The sequence below is a fragment of the Vespa mandarinia genome, chromosome 11 (genome assembly GCF_050613455.1).
Source record: "Vespa mandarinia isolate Hongniang chromosome 11, ASM5061345v1, whole genome shotgun sequence".
NCBI lineage: Eukaryota > Metazoa > Arthropoda > Insecta > Hymenoptera > Vespidae > Vespa > Vespa mandarinia.
In genome coordinates this window covers 2085001-2107500 of record NC_140820.1, presented here as the reverse complement: position 1 = coordinate 2107500, position 22500 = coordinate 2085001, and the positions used below count along the sequence as shown (strand labels likewise).

Below are 22500 nucleotides of genomic sequence, written 5' to 3'. Positions count from 1 at the left end.
ACGATAGAGATTTGAACAGCGATCAATCGGCTAGGGTCAATAAGTGACATGAAGAGTCGGCCGACCTCTTGTAAGTACATTGACATGAAATATACAAATATACAAAGGTCCTATCATTTTTACACGCTTATGATATTAAAACAAAAGTAAATAAATAAATAAAAGAATAAAATGCACATTAGAACAATTTCATAGTAAATAATCCATTAATGGTGATTAGAATCATCTATTTCGTTTATATAATTCTTTTCTTTATTTTCTTTTTTTTGTCTTCGTGAAAATAAACGCAATATTTTCAATACAATTCTGCCTACTCTTTTTTTTTTGTTTAACTTTTCCCTTTTTCCTAAATCTCGTTTTCTAGAAATTTTTATGTACATTACTTATCTCTTTCGTTTTGATCGAACTCAATTGACTTTGAATTGTCTTTATATTAATACAAATACGATAATGATTTCTGATATAAATATGATTAAGCAGAAACAACTAACTCTACTCACCGGGTATCGACGAGTTGATACCGATCGAGCTTGTCCGCGATTGGCCCACAATGATGACGTTGCTGGCCTAGTTGGCAGCCTTGATTGGTGAGCTGCCCGCTGCAACTCAGGCAACGGCGGGCTCCTTGCCAAACAACCAGCATTACTAGACAGCAAGATGACTGGCGTTTAAAAATTACTTTCCAATCTTATTTTCATCTTATCAATGTACTCTCGTGAGTATATATTTCCTGTACCCAACCGTACCTATTATTATCTCCTTTCGATATACAACAAAATTTCATTTTTATAATTTTTCCATCTAGTTTTTTATCTCTCTCTCTCTCTCTCTCTCTCTCTCTTTCTTTCTTTCTTTCTCTCTTCAACTGATAAGTTCCAAGTTGGATTAAAAGTTACTAGATTATTTTTAAAAATCGATTTTCGGAATTAAACTATTTCTTTTATTTTTTTTATTTTTTCATACTTAAAAACTACTAGTTCAGCTTGTAAAACTACTAAACTAACTACAAAGTTTAAAAGGTCGCGAAAAAAGATTAATTAATTTTTAAAACCTAAAAACTTATCTAAAGAATTTTGGACCACCCTGTATAATTAAGGATTGTATAATTTAATGTTACTCAATTTCTCCTATCCTTCATTTTTCATTTTTATTTATTATATAGTCTAATTGTGTACGAGTTGTAACGTTTGTTAAAATAATAATATAAATAAAACAAAAAAAGAAAGAATAAATAAGATGGTTTATACTTGTTTTAATGCTTTTTTAAAAGAATATGCCTTTGGTAAATTTTGTTTTCTATTTTTGTGGAAGATGGTGATAATTTTGATCGTTTCAGAATTATAAGTCAATCGACGTTATTTCTGCGAGCAATCATGATAAATATCGTACAACAGATGGTAATATTATCGCCATAGTACAAATTATTTTTGTGTGACTATATCATTTGTCTCGTATGCGTGATTATATTATGTTGCTAGCCACGCGAATCTTATTTTTATATGACTCTATCTTACAATTCAATTTCAAGAGTCAGGATTTTCTTATTTTTTTATCACATATTAATTTTAACACAGATTCGTATTAATTACGATTTAATGAAAAGTAGAACTTCTCAGATGATTGTTTATAAAAAGAAGAAAAGAAAAGAACACACAGATAATGGGAAAAAAAAAAAAATAAATAACGAGTATTTTTTTTTCCTTCTTCGTAAAATAATAATTTGATTCGATTAAATTCGCCATATTAGTGTAAAATTCATCAGTTTTCTTTTTCTCTCGCTCTGCACATGTATATCTATTATTATTTCTTATAACTAGGTCTACTTGTAAATACTCTCTTCTCTCCAATTTCATCTTTCTTTAATTGCACCTACCTTTGAAAACGTCACAATGGCTCCTCGTGCTTCACACACAAGCGCGCACACACACGTATACGCACACACACTCAAACAATCGGCAAAGATACGCAAACGTCCCCTTTCGATTGAATTTAAAACTAAAAAGCTTTCTTCGACTCGGTCGATAAAAGTACGGTCGATAAAATCGCACGTTACACGCACACTGTTTGTCACTTCTATATCACTCCCCTTATCGATTTGCAACCGATGTTACACGATTATCTCGATTATATATTTCACGATTTTTTTAATTCCCCTTCTCTTTCCTTTTTTTTTCTTCCCGTCAAATTGATACGTTACCATGTGTAAAATTTAACGAGTTGACAATAAACGAGAATTATGTGGGATAGAAATATTTTTTTTTTAAAGCCGATCGTTTCTGACGAGATACACGTAAGATTCTCAAATAATTTATCCACAAGAAACGAATCACTGAACCAATAAAAAAATTTGCGAATATTTTCGATCGTTCGCTTTTTTTCCAAATTTAATTTCGACTGTCGCGAAACACGACACGAAACACGCAACGCTCCGTACGGCGTCTAACCGAATACTGTGGCAGGAACTGGTTCCAGCGTTGCCAAGTTCGAATACTTCATATCCACCTCTCCACGTCCCTGACCACAACTATTCTCCCCCCCCCCCGCGAATTTGAACTAACTTCTAATCTTGATCTCGACCTATACGTCAAAATAAATTCGCATCTTCGTTTATTTTTTTATTTTTAATCATAACCTATGTGCACACACACACACATTATTACTATTACTATTACTATTATTATTACTATTATTAAGCATATTTAGAAAAGAAAAATAATCTAAATGGTTAAAATATTAATGATACATAAAATTAATGGCTGGTAAAAGAATAAAATACTATTTTTTGCTTTCTTTCTTTCTCTCTTTTTTTTTTTTTTTGTTGGAGAACGAAAATTCAAAAGAATTGCGATTGCATAAGCGTAATATGAGATTTCATGCTGATTTCTATTAAAAAGATTTGTTTGTGCAACATCACGCACATCTCAGTCGGTAAAATTATTTACCTACAAGTATTGTTAGGTTAGTGCATTTGACGTCGGGTTTCTTTTCTTTTGTTTGCCTTCCTTTCTTTATTTTTTTTTTCTTCTTTCGAGTAAAATATGTTGGTAATAATTTTTATAGATATTATTTTTATCTTCAATGCGAAATGTATATTGTATATGCAGTCGCAAACAAAAATATTAATACGTCTTCTGTGAATCTGTAAAAATTATACGTTTCTTTATATTTCATTTATTTGTAAAATATATATATTATGTCTTTCTCATCCTCTCTCTCTCTCTCTCTCTCTCTCTCTTTCTCAAGCATCTGAAGTTTATACATATTGGATAAGTCATGGAGATTAAACAGCTATACAATAAAAAACAAAAAAAAAAAAAGAAAAAAAAACAAAAAGAAACATATTTTCTGTATCATACTTTCAACAAATACTATTAGCATACTCACGAATAATTATTTATTAAAATATTTTCTGAATATTCAATATTTTCTATATATACATATTTCAAAAGATTTGTTGCAAATGTATTTTCTTTTTTTTTTTTATTTTTTTAAAGAAACAAAAATATTAAGACGCAATAGGTGGTCAACTATTTTCTGATCAGCTTGTCTTCTATTATTATTGTTTATAATATTATTATATAAATAGGCCTTATATTCTAAATATTTTAATACCTATATATTGTCTTAAACAATAATGATTCCATTAGTTAAATAATTACATTAATTTAATTATTACAAATAATTATTATATAACGATTAATAAACTAGAAGAATATATTTATTATGTTCTCTAAATACCTGTTAAATAAATGTTTAATTAATCGAAAGAATCGTTTAAATAATTTGTTAGCACGAGGCGAAAGATCTACGATGTTTACTCTTCGAAAGCCGACGGCAGACTGACTTATCACATTTGAAAGTCATTGTTGGTAACTAGCGTCTTCGTTTGTTGTTTATATATCTGAATCACTGACGACAGTAAGTATAAGATTTCTCTATGTGTATGTATATTATGCATAGTATATATAATAATTATAATTTCATATCAAAATTATTTTATTTTAATATTGCCTTAACACACACACACACATATATATAATGTTTAAACAAATCCTCTATTGTTTAAATTATATATAAGGCATTTATATATTGTTTAAATAAATGCTTTATTAATTAAATCATAAATAAAATCTCTAAAAAAGTGCTAGATTGAAAAAAGATAGAGGATTTTGTTAGAACTAAAAAAAGAAAAAAGAAAAAAGAAAAAAGAAAAAAAAGAAAAAAAGATAATAAGAAAGCATTTAATGAAAATAGATACCATTTAGTTTTATTTGAGATTTTGTGCTTCAAAATGTTTAACATATTTTGAATCATACATTATATAATTTACATAGTGTTATTTATAATTTATTGAACACATTAGAGATTGCAGTACACAATTAATATTATAATATTTTAATATTTCTTTCTTTTTTTTTTTTTTTTTTGTCGATGTATCTGCAGGAGATTTTTCCTTTTTTTTTCTTATATGATCTCTCTTTTCGCAAGGAAAGCATAATATTATAAAAAATTCATATTATGTTAATTTGATTATCAGAATCTATCATTAACGTAATCAGATCTTTCAGTGGTGTTCATATTATATATAAGCACATAGTAAAAACGTTCATTTAACAAAATCTTATTGATAAGTTTCTGTAGCTTTTTTTTCTCTCTTTCTTTTATTCTTTCTTTTTTTTTCTCTTTTTCCTTTATGTTCTCCCAGTGCCCAATGCTTCGGTGTACAAATCAGTCATTTTGCAAAGTATCTACATAAATTGCTCGTGTAAATGCACAATGTTACGCTTTTATAAGTTGACGCTTTACAAATATCTAGAGCAAGAATTGTACATAAGTACAAATTCCATTTCTTCAATCTAAAATTCAACGAGGTATGTTTCACAATAATATTAATAATTATAATTATGTAGCAAAGAGCTTTTTAATTGAATATATTTCCGGATAAATCTGATTCGTCGCATAAAATTATTCTCTGCAGCCTCTTAGTCATATAATTAGTCATAGTACGTCTGGACGATAATAATAATAATAATAATAATAATAATAATAATAATAATAATAATAATAATAATAATAATAATAATAATAATAATTATAATAATAATAATAATAATAATAATAATAATAATAATAATAATAATAATAATAATATTTAAATATTATAAATAAGTGTTGTTCAAGTCCTCTTTTATATCAATAAAAAAATTAATCGTATATTGCGTATATACTACTAAGTATAAAATATATTAATTATATATATATATGCGCGATAATGAATATATATATATATATAATGCTGATATAAGATATTAAAAAATACAAGTTTCGTTAAATATTATTTTCTTAGATATATATATATCATATATATATATAAGCCCAGACATTAAAAATTCATACAAATTGATTGAATCTATTACACTTGATTTTATACAGAATTTTACCTCACCGTATTTTCTCATTTGATTATTGTATCTTACATAAATGTATACAGCCTGCTATTAAGTAAACGCTTGATAATATATAATGTACAGTATTATTTTTTTTTCTTTTTCTCTTTTTTCTTTTTTTTTTTTTTTTTTTTTTTTTAAACTAAGAATTGAAAAACGTGACTACATATAATTCATAAGAATACGCCACATCGTAATCCAATAAGATCTACGATGAATTTTTTTTCATCATATTATCAGATATTGCTTTTTTTTTTCTAACTATAAATACTTATACTAACACAATTATAAATCATTGTAAAAGTAATTTGTCACAACCCTTTAGTACATATATATATATATATTTTTTTTTTAATTTTAATAATTTTCATGCGTACCTGTCTAATATCCGATGAGAAATTTTTTATGAATATTATACCATTACATCTTAATATTTACAAGCATAATTATGTGATTATAGATTAATTTATAACCTACAATACTTCTTTACAATTAGTATGAAAAATGATATACATTAATATTTTTTTTCTTAATAATTATTTATTTAATTAATGCCAATTTGAAAGAGAAAAGAGAAACTCTTACTGAAAGAGTAAGCCCGAGATAAAAGCAAATCTTTTTGCTTATATTATTTATATCTTATATTTATCGTTAAATATAAAATGCTGAATACATTAGATGAGGACGTGAAGATAAAAGATTAACATTAAATTTTTAAATATCCTTTAAAATTATATATCTGATTTTTTTAAGAAAGTTTCTTTTATATTAAATTATTTTTCATGAGTTTTTTTTTTTTTTATGTTCGATCAAATTAATAATAGTAATAGTAGTAATAATAATAATAATAATAATAATAATAATAATAATAATAATTATTATTATAATAATAATATTAATAAATAAACATTAAGATTCTTCAGACGACAAAATTGTTTGTATACAATATACTATGGAATAACAATATAGAGTTAGCTTGCTAAAATAATAAATTCTATTTGCTATAACAATTTCTGTACTCTACAGCCTCTCTATAAATACAAACTAAGTAACAAAAGTCCTAAAATTAAATCTATATTATATATTATATCCCTATATTAAGAAAAAAAAAAAAAAAAAAAAAGAAAAAAGAAAAAAAAAAAACAGAAAAAAAAGGAAAAAAAAGAAAAAAAAAAGTTTAATAAATCTTGTCATACTATATAAATTGTATTAGTCTGTGAGATTCATACAGGCACTGAGCTTATATTTTCTCAGGCCCCACATTATACACTAAAATTTTATAAATTAATTATAAAACACGAATTTTAAAGGATAATACGAATATTTAAAAACAGTTCGATTCATTTTGAGGAAAAAAAAACAAAAAAAAAAAAAGTAAAAGAAATCCGATAAAAAATTAAACAAATTGAAGAAATTGACAAGAAAGTAACTATTAAACGATATAGTAATAAATATAGGTGTTTAGTATCACCTTTTTGAATTATCCGATATATATATTTACAATTTATATTAGCAATTTACATCTATTATGAATTTAATGTATCAATGAATGAATGATGTGATGTTATAATTGTCAATGTCAGTTCTTTATCTAATGCATCATTTTATGAAGTTTTAAAATTTTTCCCAAACGTTGTTTAGCCGTTTTCATTCCTTTTCTAGGTTTACGTTCTGAAAATTTGAGAATGTTATAGTTCATATTTCATAAACAAAAATATAATAATAATAATAATAATAATGATAATAATAATAATAATAATAATAATGATAATAATAATAATAATAATAATAATAATAATAATAATAATAATAATAATAATAATATTAATAAAGAAAAAATAAAAAAATATTTTACCAATTGGAACTGGTGCAGCTAACTTAGCCTTAACATCTTTCAACCTATTTGGACTTGTCAATATCGATCCATATCCACTACTTGTTTTCACAATGTTTTCCATAGGTATAACTGAAGTTGGCCCAGACGTAACAGATGTGTCCTTTTGCTTTTTCTTATTGTACGTCCTCTTCGTTGTATTCTATCATACAAGTAATTTATATAATTATTTTTATTATAGATAAAAATATATCAATAAATATATGATATTAAAGAATATAATAAGAAGTAGATAATAATCATAATTAATGAGTCAAATAAACAGATTTTGTTCGTATATATAAAAATAATAATTTGTTGTTTTGCTGTATGATGAAAACCTAATAATCAAAAATAAACGTAATGAAGTGTACACGTGCACGTAAAGATGAATGAAAATGAAAGTAATTAATTGTATAACAGATGAAATCTATCTAATAAATAAGAAAATAATTGTAATAATAATGACAAATATTTTCTTCTACCTATTTAATTTATATTTAACATATATTAAACAAAATCTAAAGAATACTACACTTATGTGAAGGAATCATGATATGCCTACCAATTTCTTCTTCGTAATCTTGTCCATGTCGTTATCCAGATATTCACCCTATATGATATAAGTACGTAATAATGAAAGTATATCATATATACATATCTAAATGATTAACTAAAATATATATAGATGTTGAAAAATTTCAGATATTCCTTAATAAGAGATTATGTCTATTTAATTGCATATATTAATGCACGAATAACATGTAAGATGGAACAATTGTTTTTCACAAAAAAAAAAAAAAAAAAAAAAAAAAAGGTAAAATAAATTTAAATTAATTTTGATTTACCGCTTGTTTTGCCCGTTTCGCGGCTGCTGCTTCCAATCCCTTTTCCACAGAAGTTTTCCTTACTCCTTCTCGTGCCGGTCGATTTGTCTTTGGCAAGAGTGGCCCAACTCTGGCTTTCGGATTCCATGCTTCATCTATCTGACTTTTTGCTTTTGGTTTGAAAATATAATCTTCATCGTCAGAAGCATCCAAAGCCGGATAAACTAAGAATTATTAAGGAAATAATAATTAAATTGATCTTATAAAAAAATATTTTTGCAAAAAATATCCCATTCACTTACTAAAATCATCATCCTGATGAACTTTATCAATATTTTCTATTAATTGATCGTCATCATCATTGGCGTTATTGCGTTGTGTCTTTTCAATTTTTGTTGGTTTCGTGGAATTACTTGAGGTTGTCGAGTAACATTGCTCGCTGAACGATAACATTCCGGCAATGGCTTCACGAGTTGATGGTGATGCCCTGTCAGAACTAGCCGTTTTCAATTTATAAATACTAAGACACCAAAAAATAAAATCAAACTAGAATAAATAAAATCCTACTATATACTTGTATATATATATATATATATATATATATATATATATTTTTTTTTTTTTTTTTCTAAAAACAAGCTAAAGGAATTATGTTTACTTAGATTTGAATAAATAAATATATTTATATTGACAAAATAATAATTATATTCTCATGCTTTGCTATTATAAATAACTTTAATGCGTATATTAAATAATCCAACGATAATTTTTTTTTTTTTATAATGACACTATATCGTTAAATAATCTTACAAAAATGTATATAATGACTTACCCTGTAGGAGGTGGTGGCACAGGTTGACTGTACTGTGGAATCGTGGATGGTCTAAAATAATTTTAAATATGACTAAAATAATATCGTAATTATTAAATAGCATAAATAGAAAAATATTTTACATACGTAATGTCTAATCTTTGTGGAGCATTTCCCAATGTATACGCTGATGCTTTCAATAATTCTTCGATACCATTCTTAGGCATATCATTCAGAACATCAACGTCGCCATCGTAATCTCGCTTAAATCGTTTCTGTGTGTTAGATTTAGAATTTCTTCTTCTTTTTGGAGACTCGTCTATAGTAAATCTACCGTAATCACTTTCATTACTACCGTCATGAAAATCATATACAGATGTCCGATTCCAAACAAGTTCTTTCGTTACCACAGTAGTATGATTCGATGGAAAATTATTTTTTAAATTGATATTATCGTTTGTACTTCTAACAACTTCGTTGTTTCCCAATTTGAATCTAATTACGGTAGGACTTTGTTTTCCTGGTTTGGATGTACGTTTCTGAGTAGAACTATTAACATGTTTTTCTTCCATCGGCGTATTTTTAACATATGGATACATAACGGGTTTTGATAAAGTTAATTTTAATGGTGGCCGATTAGTCGGTATATTATCGCTAATTAATGTTCCAACTTTATTTGTTTCCTTTAATGTCGCTTTAAAAGGATTTTCTGCCATTTTATCCGCAACATCGTAATCTACGAAATCTTTATTCAATGGCTTCTTTTTCTTTCGTTTACTCTCACGCTCCGGTTTAGGAGGATTTAATGATATTAAATATCTTTCCGCATGTCGTATTTCTTTACTAAAATCTTTCAATAATTTTTGACTATTTATCGTATCCGGTATTTGACTTCGGCTAATCATATTGTACTATATGAAAATATTAAATAAGACCGGTTAAAAACTTCGTTTTCTTTTCTTTCTTACTTTCTATATATATATAAAATGGAAAAAAAAAAAAATATATATATATATATATATAAATATCTTTCTTACATCTTTATCAGTGTTCCATTGTTTTAAAATACTTAATAACGCTCTAACACCTTGTAAAAAATACGACGGACATTTTTTCTCTTCGTTATTTAATTCTTTTAATTCTTTAAGCAATTTTTTAGCAGCAAACCAATTAACCGTTTCAAAACCGGGATATTGAAATTTGGCAGGGGTTTTCATCTTTCTTTCCAACTCATATATCCTATAAAATATAATTGTTAATGAGAAGGAACAAATGTTTAAGAATTTACATTTTACACCCACTTACGTACTTACTGTATCTGCATAGGAATATTGAGACTATGTACAAAATTTCCACCGAAAACCAAAGAATCGACTGGAGTTAAGACGGCATGTATCCAACCGGTTGGTATCATCATAGTCTGGCCCTGTTTAATAACGCATTTGTAACATGCATCAGCCTGGTCTCCAAAGAAAGTTTCACTCTGTGTTGAACTGCACATCCAGTGCTGATATAATTGTAAATTTGCTGGTGTCGGTTTTATAAGGTAAAACACTTTTTCCCCCCTTAATACATGATACCATACGGAAGTCCCGCCAAAATCTATATGAAAATCTGTGAAACTGTCTTTGACTCCCATTAGGCAATATTTTTGTACTTCAGGACGCTTTATATCGCTTTCTTCGGGCCAATCACGTGGCCAAACAGAGTTTACCCAGTCAAGTTTGCGCGCGATGTATGGTGCTTCGACCATTGGTGAAAGACTGCAACGTTTATTTGTCAATTTATACATATACGTCCTATATACGATTAAAGCCATATATGGCAAGGCAATGAATATGGATATACCCAGTATTTGTAAATTCGAGACTTATCACATTAAAAACCCTTGTCCGACAAGGGGAATTGTAATATTCTACGAAGTCTCGTAATTTCATTCGAATGTTACTTTGTCTTGTAACATCTATCACATCCATTTCACGATCTCCACCTGTGTTGATAATATATGAATAAATATAAAATAAATATTTTTCATATTTAATATATTTATATAAAATTATTCGAGGCATTAAAATGTTATTTTACCTATATAACTTTCAACATCGTAAACACTAAAGTTTGGAGGAGGTACGCTCATATCGAGACCATCTTTGCCATCTATAATGATAGGTGTTTCAAATCCATTAGTCTGTAGATATTGCAACGTTAATTGTTGTCCCCTGACGTGTTTTACTATATCATCAGCTTTAGGAAAATGTCTAGATTTTAATTCTCTAATGAATACTGGAGTTCCAGTTTGAACAGGCTTAGAATCAGCATCTATTTCGGTATAATCGTGTCTATGCCAATTCAATCTAGTTTTCACTGAAAAATAAATATGAAAATATATTATCTTATTACATTAGTATTGTAACGATAAATTATTTCCTTTTACTTACTGATAGACGGTCCACATATCGTCTCACATTTAGGACAATGATATTTATCAAGGTCTATTGACATGTACTCTTTTAGAGTTACACACCTTTGCAGAAATATAAAGTAAGCAATATTAATATCGAAAACTTTAAAAATATAATAAAACTTTGTTTGAACAAAAAATAACAACATTAAAAAATTGCTTATCTGTCATCGAAGCTAATATATATGTATATATATATATATATATATATATATATATATATACATTTATATATAAATTTTCCTTTAGAAAATACTTTGAATTAAATATATTAAAAATACTTATACGTAAATAACACTTAAATATCAAATAGTAAATTAATCTAATGAAAGGTATAACATAATCATCAAATTTATAGGTTATGGTACTATCAACAAACATTCCTTTGTATATAGTCATACATATTTCTGGATGAAAAGTTTGAAAATATTTATGAGTATATACAATCTCTAGAATTCTCTGTATTATCGTAAATTAATTAAAATAGTCGAAAAAATGCTACGATCTTAAAAACGTTTACTTAATATAATTTTTTATATTTTCACATTACACGTGTCTTTTTTTCGATGGATTTTTTTTGCTTAAGACTTACCCGCCGTGGTACCATTCCTTGCAAATATCGCATTGTATCATAAATTGTTCAGCATCATAAGAACGACCACACAAACAATACGTAACTGGTATCTCCATTTTTGTTAGTAGATACTAAACTGTATGTATTCACTAAGTACAGTTATGTGCTATCAGTATTTCATTAAAAGAAGTAATACTATAAGTTGTCTTACGGAACAACTACTTAAGCGCCATCTGAAATCGAACTCTTTCAATTACACGTATTTTACTTTGTTTTTTTTTCTTTTTCAATAATTTGTTTCCATTTTTTACTTTTAACAAATTTCATCTTTTATTTTAACATAAATTTCATAAGAAATAATTTCTTATAGATTAATAAATATTAATAAAATATTTTAAATTTTCGTTCAATTAAATAAAATGAAAATAGAAGAAGCTAGTTGTCATGATTTTCAAATTAATTCGAGAGCCCGCCATGTCTCATCAGTAAACCGTGACAAACAATACCTTTAGAATCAAAGGAATTTTTATTAAGGTTAGATTCTGAGAATATATTTTCTTTATCAAAATATGCAATACTAAATAAACATAATTAGTATTAAATACTAATAGGTATTAATTAAGTAATCATACAAGGGAAAACATATATAAGGTAAATCATTTGACGACTTTTTATTTTAGATTATTATATATTATATCCTAATAAAATTTTTCTCTTGAAAAGATAAGAGAAACAATGAATATATCTTGCGACCTTGATAAACATAATCTTAAGAAATCATACAAGGATACATCCATTAGAAGAAATTCTTTACCAGAATGTGTTGCATCTTCTAGTGCATTTGAGCAAAAAAAAAACAAAAATTACGATGCATTTAATAAAAAGGCTAAGAAAACAATAAAAATGTTATCCAAAAATTATGATGGAATGAAAGAATGTATAACTTATTTTTATGTATGCACTATTTTAATTGATTGTACTTTAAGAAATCTTGCAAATAATTTATATAATTTTAGATCACACGAATGTTTCTTCCAATTCAAATGATAGCAAGATTGTAAATTCAACGACATATGGTACAGTAAAAATGCAGGAAAATACATTTGAAACACGTAGGAGTCTTGGTCCTTCGATGATCGTAGAAGTATTAACATAGCATTTTGATAATGTCTTACGATCTTTTTTAGCAATTTGTTTTTTTTTATCATTATTTTCAAATAACGATTCTATTGTTTTCTCTTTTTTTTTTTCTTTTTTTTTTGACAGAGTGTATCTATGTCCAATATAACAGATTCTACGGGAGAAAATAAAAATAAATCTCTACAAGAGATCTTTAATGATTTGGATATGTTACAAAATGATTCTTGTATCGATAATGACAATGCATGCATTGTCGTTGCTGAATCTATAAATCCAAATGAGACATCTACTATTCAATATGGTCATAGGAAAAATCAAAGAATGAAATTTATGAAGGACAATGAAAAATCGCAGTCTAAATATCTTATTGGCAAAAAAAAAACATCAGTTGTTACAAGAAAGAACGAAGTGCAGGAATGCACAGAAAATTCGACAATGCGTAATACCGAGGAACGAAACACCAAATCTAAAGTAATAAAAGAAAAATCGACAATGATAAATACGAATACATCCACTGGAAATTATAATGAAAAGCTACACTTATATTGTTTGCATAATAAAGTATTAATGATTATGCAAGAAAGGACAAGTTTCTGTTTTACTGGCAAGCTAATGATAAATGTATTGTATGGTGCTATAGAAGTTTATGGATCTCACATTACTACCTCAAATCCTCCAATAGAAGTATATTCTCCTAAAGGATACAGTCTTATAACAGTAGAAACAAGTAATAAATTTTTGATATCTAACGTTAAAGATATCTGGACATCTTTATCTCCAGAGGGTATTAATCCTGACATAAAAAATGCATTGCAATATGATATCAATCAATGCAAACCGGGTATGACAGTGATCATTTTATGGAATTTGGAAAATAATTTAACAGGATTCGTTAATACTTACTATCCAATAAAATTATTTCCAAAAATTCGCAATGTCAAAAATTATTCCTGGACCGACACAAGGAGAGCTGAAATGATATTGCAATCCAATCTTTATCTCGATAATCATAATTATAAAAAATTGATAATCGATCCGACTGTCACAGGAATACTTGCTGAAAAAATTCTTAATCGTTGGCGTTCAAATGATTGGTCATGTACATTAATAGCAGGTGGTAAAAATGTTGGGAAATCTACAACTGTACGTTATTTGATAAACACGTTATTACCGACTTCTCGGATGGTCGTTTTGGTGGACGTTGATCCTGGTCAAAATGAATGTACACCGCCTGGCAGTATATCCTATAGTTTGATTGAGGAACCATTAACTGGACCTAATTTTACACATTTAAAGATGCCAGTTTATCAGTTGTATATAGGAGATGTGAATGTGACTCGTTGTATTACGAGGTACATCGAATGCGTTAAGTTGTTGGCGAATAAATTGTTAAGTTGTCCGATCATGTCACGTTTACCTATAATTGTAAATACAATGGGTTTTACACAAGGAATAGGATGGGATATCGTAGTATTTACGATTAAACTTTTTCGGCCTTCATTCGTTTTACAAATAATGTCTGAAAGGACAAAAAATAATTATCCCAATTTACTGAGTTGCGATATTATTAATCAACAGGTAGGTGTTATCATTTTCGTAAAAAATTTAAAATAAAAAAAAATTCAAGTAGTAATGAATGAAAATAAAATTGTTTTCCATAGACTTTTACAGGCTTTTCATGGAGTAAAAATATTACGGTTTGGAATGAACCATGTTGTCATGAGCTGCAGGTTATAAATACAAATGCCGAGAAGAAATATGAATCAACGAATGATTCATGGAATATGGAGCCTTATCAACAACGTGAACTAGCAATGATATCATATCTAAGTGGAATTTTAAATTCCAGTGGAAATTCTACGTGAGATATTGAAAATTATTTTATTTTCTTTCTCCAATGAAATGTTAAACTTTTAAATAAAAATTTTCTAGATTCCATGCCAGATTAACATCACTCAGCATTAACGAAGTTGTACCATATGTGTTAGTATAATGTCACTTAATAACTTTGCTTCGTATCGACGTACAATATTTATATATTTTCCGCTAACATTCGCTATGAAGAAGTTCATCTTATTAAAATGATTTATACATACATACATATACATATGTGTATATATATATATATATATATATATATATATATATATGTATTTTTTTTACAGGGCACCTTTTGCTTCTTTAACTATCGCTCTACTACGAGAATGCGTACCGCCTTCACGTGTATTAACTGTAATCAATGGTAACATGGTCGCTCTGTGTGGCATTGATTTAACAAGTGATTTATTGCAAGAAGCTACTTCATCAAAACCTCGTATATTAACAAGAGCACCTTTATGCGCCTGTTATGGCTATGGTAAATTACAAATAATTATAATATTGCTATCTCATACGTTTTTTTCTCCGCATTGAATTTTTTTTGTTTTTTATAATTATTCTATTCAATGATACTAATTTAATCTCATTGATTTTATCTGATTCTCCAGGAATAATTCGAGGTATTGATATGGAAAAAGAAGAATTGTATATAAATACGCCATTACCGCTGTCACTTATGCGACATGTTAATTGTTTAATAGGATCCATACCTGTGCCTATTAATTTACTTCAGTTAAATCAACCCAATGTACCATATGCAGGTGGAAACGATGCTTTACCAACGAGTCGTGATCCACGTAGAGGTTATTTCCGTATGAGATATCAAAATAGACGAACGTCGAGTTGATTTTTCTATTTTAAAGAAACTAAAAAAACTATTTTAATCGTTCAATGCTCACAAGGTGAAACTTATACAAAAAAAAATCTCATGAAAATACACAAGAGAGTACAAAGTGACACTCAAATTAAATTTATTCTTTTCCATTTGTCATTGTAAAAAAAAAATGTCGTCCGCTGTTTTCTTTTTAACCTCATTATGTAAAAGAGAAAAAAAAAGTACGTTTAACGATGAATAAAACATACATCTGACAATTTGTTATCACATTGGTTTGTTTAAAAAAAATAACCTTTTCGATTCGTCATAATTAAACATAACCTTTTATAGAATTAAATTCGATTCTTCATTATCAACGTTTCAAATATATTATCTTGAATTAATTTCATTTTTTTTTTTGAAATTATATAATACTTCTCTTCATTTTTCGATTATTGATAAGAAAGTATCATCGTCTTATAAAAATATAAATAAAATGAAAATTATAATGATCCTTTTAGTCGTCTTTAATTAATTTTGCTCGTATAGAGAGCGCAACGATAGCAATATGGCGGCAAGCGTTTGTACGCTCTACGACATGTCGATTAGTTTTCAGCGTTTAATCACAGATAAATGTTTAACTTTAGTGTAGTGCTGTGGAAATCCAAATAACTCTTCGATCTCTGTTATCTACAAAATATCCCTTTTGTCTTTCATCAAAATTAGGTTTAGCAAACGTTTACCTAATAATAATTTATATATATATATATTTATTTCAGGTTATCACGAATATATATATGTATGTATAGGTTATATGCACGTCGCTACATAAAGGTTATATATCATTATCATATTTTAAGAATCTAAATTGAAAAACAATAGAATAATTGTTTTAACGAATATAAATGCGTCATTACTGTCCTGATTTTTTTTTTACTAAAGCATACTGATTAAAATTAGGAGTAAGTACATTTTGTAAATCTTGATTAATTTCAAGTGGCGAAGTATTCGCATTGAATGGCAGGTTATGCCAATAAAGCCATAATTTATGCTGAGCTGAGAAATATGCAGAATCTACTACATCAGGTTCCTGTCCAAGGTGTCTTAACAAGAGAAACAGACGATAAAAGGTCCTATCTTTTACTTTATTTATTTATTTTTTAAATAACCACATGTATACCTGTTCATTTCTAACCTATACTTGGTTTGCATATTGACAACGTTTTTGTATAGCCAAAATAAATGTCTTCCGTTTTTAGCTTCTGTTACTAATTCCTTGATGCGAACATATTCAAAGAATAGGTTACTAGTTTTATTAGGATCTGAAATTATAATTAATATTTAAATAATTGTATATATGTATGCATATATATATATATATATATATATATATATATATATATATATGTATATATATATTACAAGAGATATTAATGAGTAACCAATAGACACATAATTTTCCAGGTTTAGGAATCTTTCCTATATGTTCTGCGTCGATAATCAATGCTATCATGCTATCATGCTAATCATGCTATCGATCATGCTTATATTAAAATTTTTCCCGACTAGAATTGAACTACTATTGTAATCATTAAAGTACATTGAAATATTATCTTTTCTAATTTCGTTCAATAATCTTTTGGCTAAAGATATATCATTTTAATTTTGTCGAATTTCGAATGTTCACAATTATTTTTATTTATTTTTAAATTCGACAAGAAAAAAAAAATAGCCTTCACGGAATCATCCTTGTTGATATTGTTTGAACGTTTTTTAGTTTTATCAAAATCCATAGATTTAATTTTTTTTTCAATGATCAATGTACAACCAATCAGGTTTCAATGAACCAGTCTTACCAACATTATTCTCTTCGTAATCTTCAAGACTTTTCGAAAGCACTATTGTCATTCTCCAAAAAAGTGTCAATTTTATTATTATCGCACTTATTAATATTAATATTATTATTATTATTATTATTATTATTATTATTATTATTATTATTATTATTATTATTATTATTATTATTATTATTATTATTGTTGTTGTTGTTGTTGTTGTTGTTGTTGTTGTTGTTGTAATTATCACTGTCATCGTCACCGTCATTATCATTTTTATTTATCGTTTTCGATGTTAATTTAAAAATTTATTGATTGTCTTTTTTATTAGATGACAATTTTTTTCCCTGAGTCAACTTTTTCCTTCTTTTATATCGTAGTCGTACCTTTAATTTTGACACATTGGATATATTATTTTTATTTAATATAAATTGTGATTGTTGTTCGTTGATGAAGGACCAAAACGATACAAAATTTTTTCTCGTTATTATGGAACAATTTAACGAATTTTTTTTCACGATCCTTCTATCATCACCATCATCATCATCATTATCATCATCATCATCATCATCATCATCATCATCATCATCATCATCATCATCATCATCATCATCATCACCATCATCATCATCATTATCATCGTCCAATAACATTCTTATAGAAATATTTCTTAATGATGATTCTATGAGTAATCCTAACTCCATTGTGCAGAGGATGGACCAAACGTTGCTTTCATATACTTTTTTCCACAAAAAAAAAAAAAAAAAAAAAAAAAAGAAAGAAAAAAAAATATTTATATCAGTTTTAATCGATTATTATGAATTTAAAATTGATACATGCATATTCATCTAATAAATATCAATCATTTTTGTTGTATATAAGAGATATAAAATAGTATATTGTTATAATTTTTATATTAAATTTTAATCTTATCACACATATATATATATATATATCTTTTTTTAATGGTAGAGAAAGAAATTTTTAAAATGTTTTATGCAAATGTTGCAAAATTGAACGCTTACCTATAATTATTCTCATGGGTATATAATGTCACATGGTATGATCTAATTTCTGTTTGTGTCTAGACAAAAATAATATACAATTTGCAATTTGTAATATTATTTATAAATATTAAAACATAATTAGATGGTATCATCATATAATTGCTTTATAATAAATCATAGTATATTATCACATATAACTTAATTTTCTCTTTTTTTCTTTTTTGCATTTATATAAAAATAATATAACGTAAAAATTAGAATATTGTTCAGAATAATATAATTAGACGGTATCACCATATAACTACCATATATTATAAATTATGATATATCAATTATTTATTCCATTATATTATATTAATTATAATATATTATAATAATTATAAAATACATATTTATAAAAAAAATAAAAGTAAAATATATACATACATACATACATACATACATACATACATACATACATACATACATACATATATATATATAAAAATATCAAATTAATAACATTAAACAAATTTGAACTCTACGCTATTATCAAAATATGTACACATAATATACATTCTCAATTGGATTATCAATGAATAAGAAAAGAAAAACAAGCAAAAACAAACCAAAACAAAAAAGACAAAGAAAAAAGAAAAAAAGAGAACATAGAAATGGGGAAAGAGTGAAAGGCATAAAGAAAGAAAGAAAGAAAAAAAATGAAATAAAGAAAGAAAAAAGAAGGAAAGAAAGGTCCGGAAATTCATAATGAACGATGATGTCAAGTGGATTCCGTAGTTGGCATCGGCCGAGAGAGAGTGAGTTAGCAAACGAGAGAGAGAAAGAATGAGAATGAGAATGAGAGTTAAAGAAAGAAAGAGAGAGAGAGAAAGAGAGAAATGAAAATAGAATGGTATATCGCGACGAACACGAGAAAGAATCAAAAGGATGAGGAAGGGTAGAGGGAGGAGACAGAGGAATAGGAAGGGGTAGAGAGGTTTTGAGAGAGTAAGAGAGGGAGAAGAGAGAGAGAGAAAGAGAGAGAGAGTTCGCAGAGAGCACGTGGTACCACCAAAGGTATTTCTCGAGGTCGCGCGCCGGGGTCGAGCTGATGAATGGAAACGTCGGTATTATTGTGTTTACACGCGGGACACACGACTCTCTCTCTCTCTCTCTTTCTCTCTCCACATCCCCAGAGTTACTTTCTCTCTCTCTCTCTCTCTCTCTCTCTCTTTCTCTTTCTCTCTGATATACTCGTATTCGTACTCGCTCACACGAGCACCCTACCCTATCTATCCGTCTCTCTTCTCGCACTTGGCGCGGAAACATTCATTCATAAAGCGTTCCGCGTGTTCCTCTCTTCACCGCCATCGCCACCCCCTCGCATATATGGAGGAGATGGGGGAGGAATAGGTGGTAGTGGTGGTGGTGGTGGTGGTGGTGGAGAGAATATACGCGACCCTCTTCGAGCGGTGGAGGGACGCGATGTCAGGGGTGTATTCACAGATTTACCAAAGAGCCGTGCGCGAGGCCACTTATATAGATATATATGTTTATACTTACACTTATATATATATATATATATATATATATATATATATATATATATATTATTCGTTGTTAAGAGATATACGCGCGGCGGCAACTTTCGAAAATATCATTTTCAATAGATCAAGTACATGACATACGTAAATATGCTTTAAGCGATTCGAACGTTTTCATAACCTCAATTATTTGAGCCTCAAGAATTTTTCTGCCGATGGAATGAAAAAAAAAAGAAAGAAAAAGAAAAGAAAAGAAAAGAAATAAAAACAAATTCCTCTTTCGTTAAATATCTCGTTGATAGTATTAGTTTCTATTATAGAAATAAATAATTCGTATCGTTGGTATTATATTATAATGCATATATTTAATCGTCGTACTTAGGACAAATAATGATTTTATCCAATCGAAGAATTGAAAATTTATTTATCATGAATGATTATTGGTAAAATTATCCATCCGGTCGATAAGTAAGGAGTCTCTAATGTATTATCAGTTAGGATGAAAAAGATGATACGATTGTTAGAGGAAAGAAAATGATTAGATCGTAATAGGCAATAAATGGCGAGCTTGCTATATCTGATCTTTCTGTGTTATTTTCTTCGTTTTTTCTCTCTCTCTCTTTCTCTCTTTCTCCCTCTTCCTATCTCTTACTTTTTCCTTTTTTTCTGTCTCTTTCCTTTGAAGAGGAAAGGGATAAATCTCGTGTTTCTAACGAACCTCCGTCAGACACGCCAGTGTTGGTCACGTAAAGGAAACGAGCGAGGGGACGCGAGACGCTAACGATACCGAACTTCTCTCCCTTCGTCCTGTTTTCCCCTTCTCCTTCTTCTTTTTCTTCTTCTCATCCTCATCCTCATACGTCCTTCCTAATGTCACGCGTAATACGCCACAATAATTTATAAGAGCCACTATCCTACTCTATTGTCTACTTGCAAGAAGAAAGGGCGTCAACCGCGACACATTACTTTTCCTCTCTTTCCCTCCTCCCTATCCCTTCCATAACCTCTCTCTCTCTCTCTCTCTCTATCTTCTTTATCTTCTCACTCTCTCTCTCTCTCTCGTCTTCTTACTCTTGCAATGCCACACGACACCAAAGATATATGTTATCTCTCTTTTCGACCGTACACTTCATACCGTTAACCATTTTAAAAACGATTTAAAAACTTACGAAAAAGGAGTCCTGTGTTGTATGCATGTGCGCGCGTTTGTTATATGCGCGTGTAACGTGTGGGTGTATACGGGTGTGTGGGTAGTGTGTACACATTCCTCTCGTATAATTCTTTTAAATATATTATACATAGTTACATTTTCGTTATAGATCGAGCACTAGCTCGAACCCTTTTTTTTTCCTTTTCTTTTATTTTCTTTTATTTATTTCATTTTATTTATTTTGTTTTTTTTTTTTAAATATCTTCGTCTTAGGATTTTATTTATTTTTCTTATCATTGTTAGGAATTTTACTTAAGAATAATTTTTCTTTCCCTCTTTTTTCTTTTTATTTTTTTTTAACACTTTCCGCAGGAGTATCTCTTATAACATACAGTTTAATATAAAGCTAAACTTTTCTTTAGAGATACGATAATAGAGAAAAAGAGAGAGAGAGAACAAGATCACCTGTAGCCAAGATCATGATAGATTTCAACTAGAAAGAAAGAGAAATACAGAAAGAGAGAGAGAGAGAGAGAGATTGATAGATAGATAGATAGAGAGAGAGAGACAGAGAGAGAGAGAGAGAGAGAGAAAGAGAAAGAGAGAAAATATGTTTACACATAGAGACACACACGCTGGGATATCGGACCAGTATGAATGAGCTCGTAAATGCGAGAGCGGATCTACCTATTTGCGCATTCGGTCACGGCAACTTTCAGTATAAATTGAAACTTCTCTTGAGGGTGTCTAGTCGTCGAGGGAGAATGTCAAGGGAACGTTGCTAGGAGTGAGACAGAATGAGAACCGGGGTTGAGGAGTGAGACAGAATGATGCTCGGAGACTGGGACACGGCGACCGAGAGCGACCGACCGAGCGAACGAGCGCGAAAGAGACAGAGACAGAAAGAGACAGAGAGAGAGAGAGAGAGAGAGAGAAAGAGAGAGAGAGAGAAAGAGATATCAGAGAGAGGGGTAGAAATCCGCGAAGCTGAGGCGGTACCGCTTAGTACGAGCCAAGCTCCGATTCAGTTTGGATCTGTCGTGCCGTTCTCATTCCCTAACCTCTCATCCTGATTTCACCACCATCATTATCATCACCATCATCATCATCATTATCATCATTATCACCATCATCGTCGTCATCGTCATCGTTGTCATCAT

The 22500-nt window shown here is 28.4% G+C and overlaps 4 protein-coding genes and 1 long non-coding RNA gene across 14 annotated transcripts in view; 2 read left to right on the top strand and 3 right to left on the bottom strand.

Moving 5' to 3' along the window:
• Positions 1–3827, bottom strand: part of LOC118441392 (trehalase) — a 43019-nt gene extending 39192 nt beyond the window's left edge. For 4 of the 6 annotated variants that reach the window (XM_035865701.2, XM_035865704.2, XM_035865705.2 and 1 more), the window contains exons 1-2: positions 1874–2464; positions 501–645 (exon numbers count right to left, since the gene is read on the bottom strand). In XM_035865701.2, the coding sequence (XP_035721594.1) occupies positions 501–643 (143 nt within the window). In that variant the 5' untranslated portion in view covers positions 644–645; positions 1874–2464. Of the gene's footprint in view, positions 1–500; positions 646–1873; positions 2465–3738 lie in introns of those variants that run through there. The other 2 variants (XM_035865703.2, XM_035865706.2) reach the window with 2 other exon arrangements.
• Positions 3828–6644: 2817 nt separating this feature from the next.
• On the bottom strand, positions 6645–12187 carry LOC118441301 (histone lysine demethylase PHF8). 4 transcript variants are annotated; one of them, XM_035865493.2, is made up of 13 exons: positions 12012–12187; positions 11397–11482; positions 11044–11322; positions 10807–10948; positions 10272–10721; positions 9996–10197; positions 9106–9869; positions 8980–9030; positions 8450–8667; positions 8169–8371; positions 7886–7933; positions 7303–7483; positions 6645–7118 (listed from the first exon to the last, which is right to left on the bottom strand). In XM_035865493.2, the coding sequence occupies exons 1-13, from the start codon at positions 12107–12109 to the stop codon at positions 7039–7041; spliced, it is 2802 nt and encodes a 933-aa protein (XP_035721386.1). In that variant the 5' UTR covers positions 12110–12187; the 3' UTR covers positions 6645–7038. The 4 variants fall into 4 exon arrangements, with proteins under 4 accessions (XP_035721386.1, XP_035721388.1, XP_035721387.1 ...); XM_035865495.2 differs by having other exon boundaries at positions 8450–8634; positions 12012–12186; XM_035865494.2 differs by having other exon boundaries at positions 8450–8643; positions 12012–12185.
• Positions 12188–12456: 269 nt separating this feature from the next.
• LOC118441272 (polynucleotide 5'-hydroxyl-kinase NOL9) lies at positions 12457–16113 on the top strand. Of its 2 annotated transcripts, none has more exons than XM_035865435.2 (8): positions 12457–12527; positions 12674–12930; positions 13010–13137; positions 13260–14711; positions 14795–14994; positions 15066–15116; positions 15299–15489; positions 15620–16113. In XM_035865435.2, the coding sequence occupies exons 2-8, from the start codon at positions 12729–12731 to the stop codon at positions 15856–15858; spliced, it is 2463 nt and encodes an 820-aa protein (XP_035721328.2). In that variant the 5' UTR covers positions 12457–12527; positions 12674–12728; the 3' UTR covers positions 15859–16113. The 2 variants fall into 2 exon arrangements, with proteins under 2 accessions (XP_035721328.2, XP_085516310.1); XM_085660184.1 differs by having other exon boundaries at positions 12485–12644; positions 12717–12930.
• Positions 16114–16765: 652 nt separating this feature from the next.
• The window catches only part of Tdg (Thymine DNA glycosylase), a 102059-nt gene continuing 96324 nt past the window's right edge, over positions 16766–22500 (top strand). Inside the window, exon 1 of the mRNA XM_085660183.1 lies at positions 16766–16955. Within this exon, the coding sequence (XP_085516309.1) occupies positions 16843–16955 (113 nt within the window). The 5' untranslated portion in view covers positions 16766–16842. The remainder of the gene's footprint in view (positions 16956–22500) is intronic.
• LOC146872661 (uncharacterized) lies at positions 18046–21520 on the bottom strand. Its single transcript, XR_014982712.1, has 3 exons — positions 20909–21520; positions 18686–18744; positions 18046–18399 (listed from the first exon to the last, which is right to left on the bottom strand). It is a non-coding gene; the product is annotated as an uncharacterized LOC146872661 (long non-coding RNA).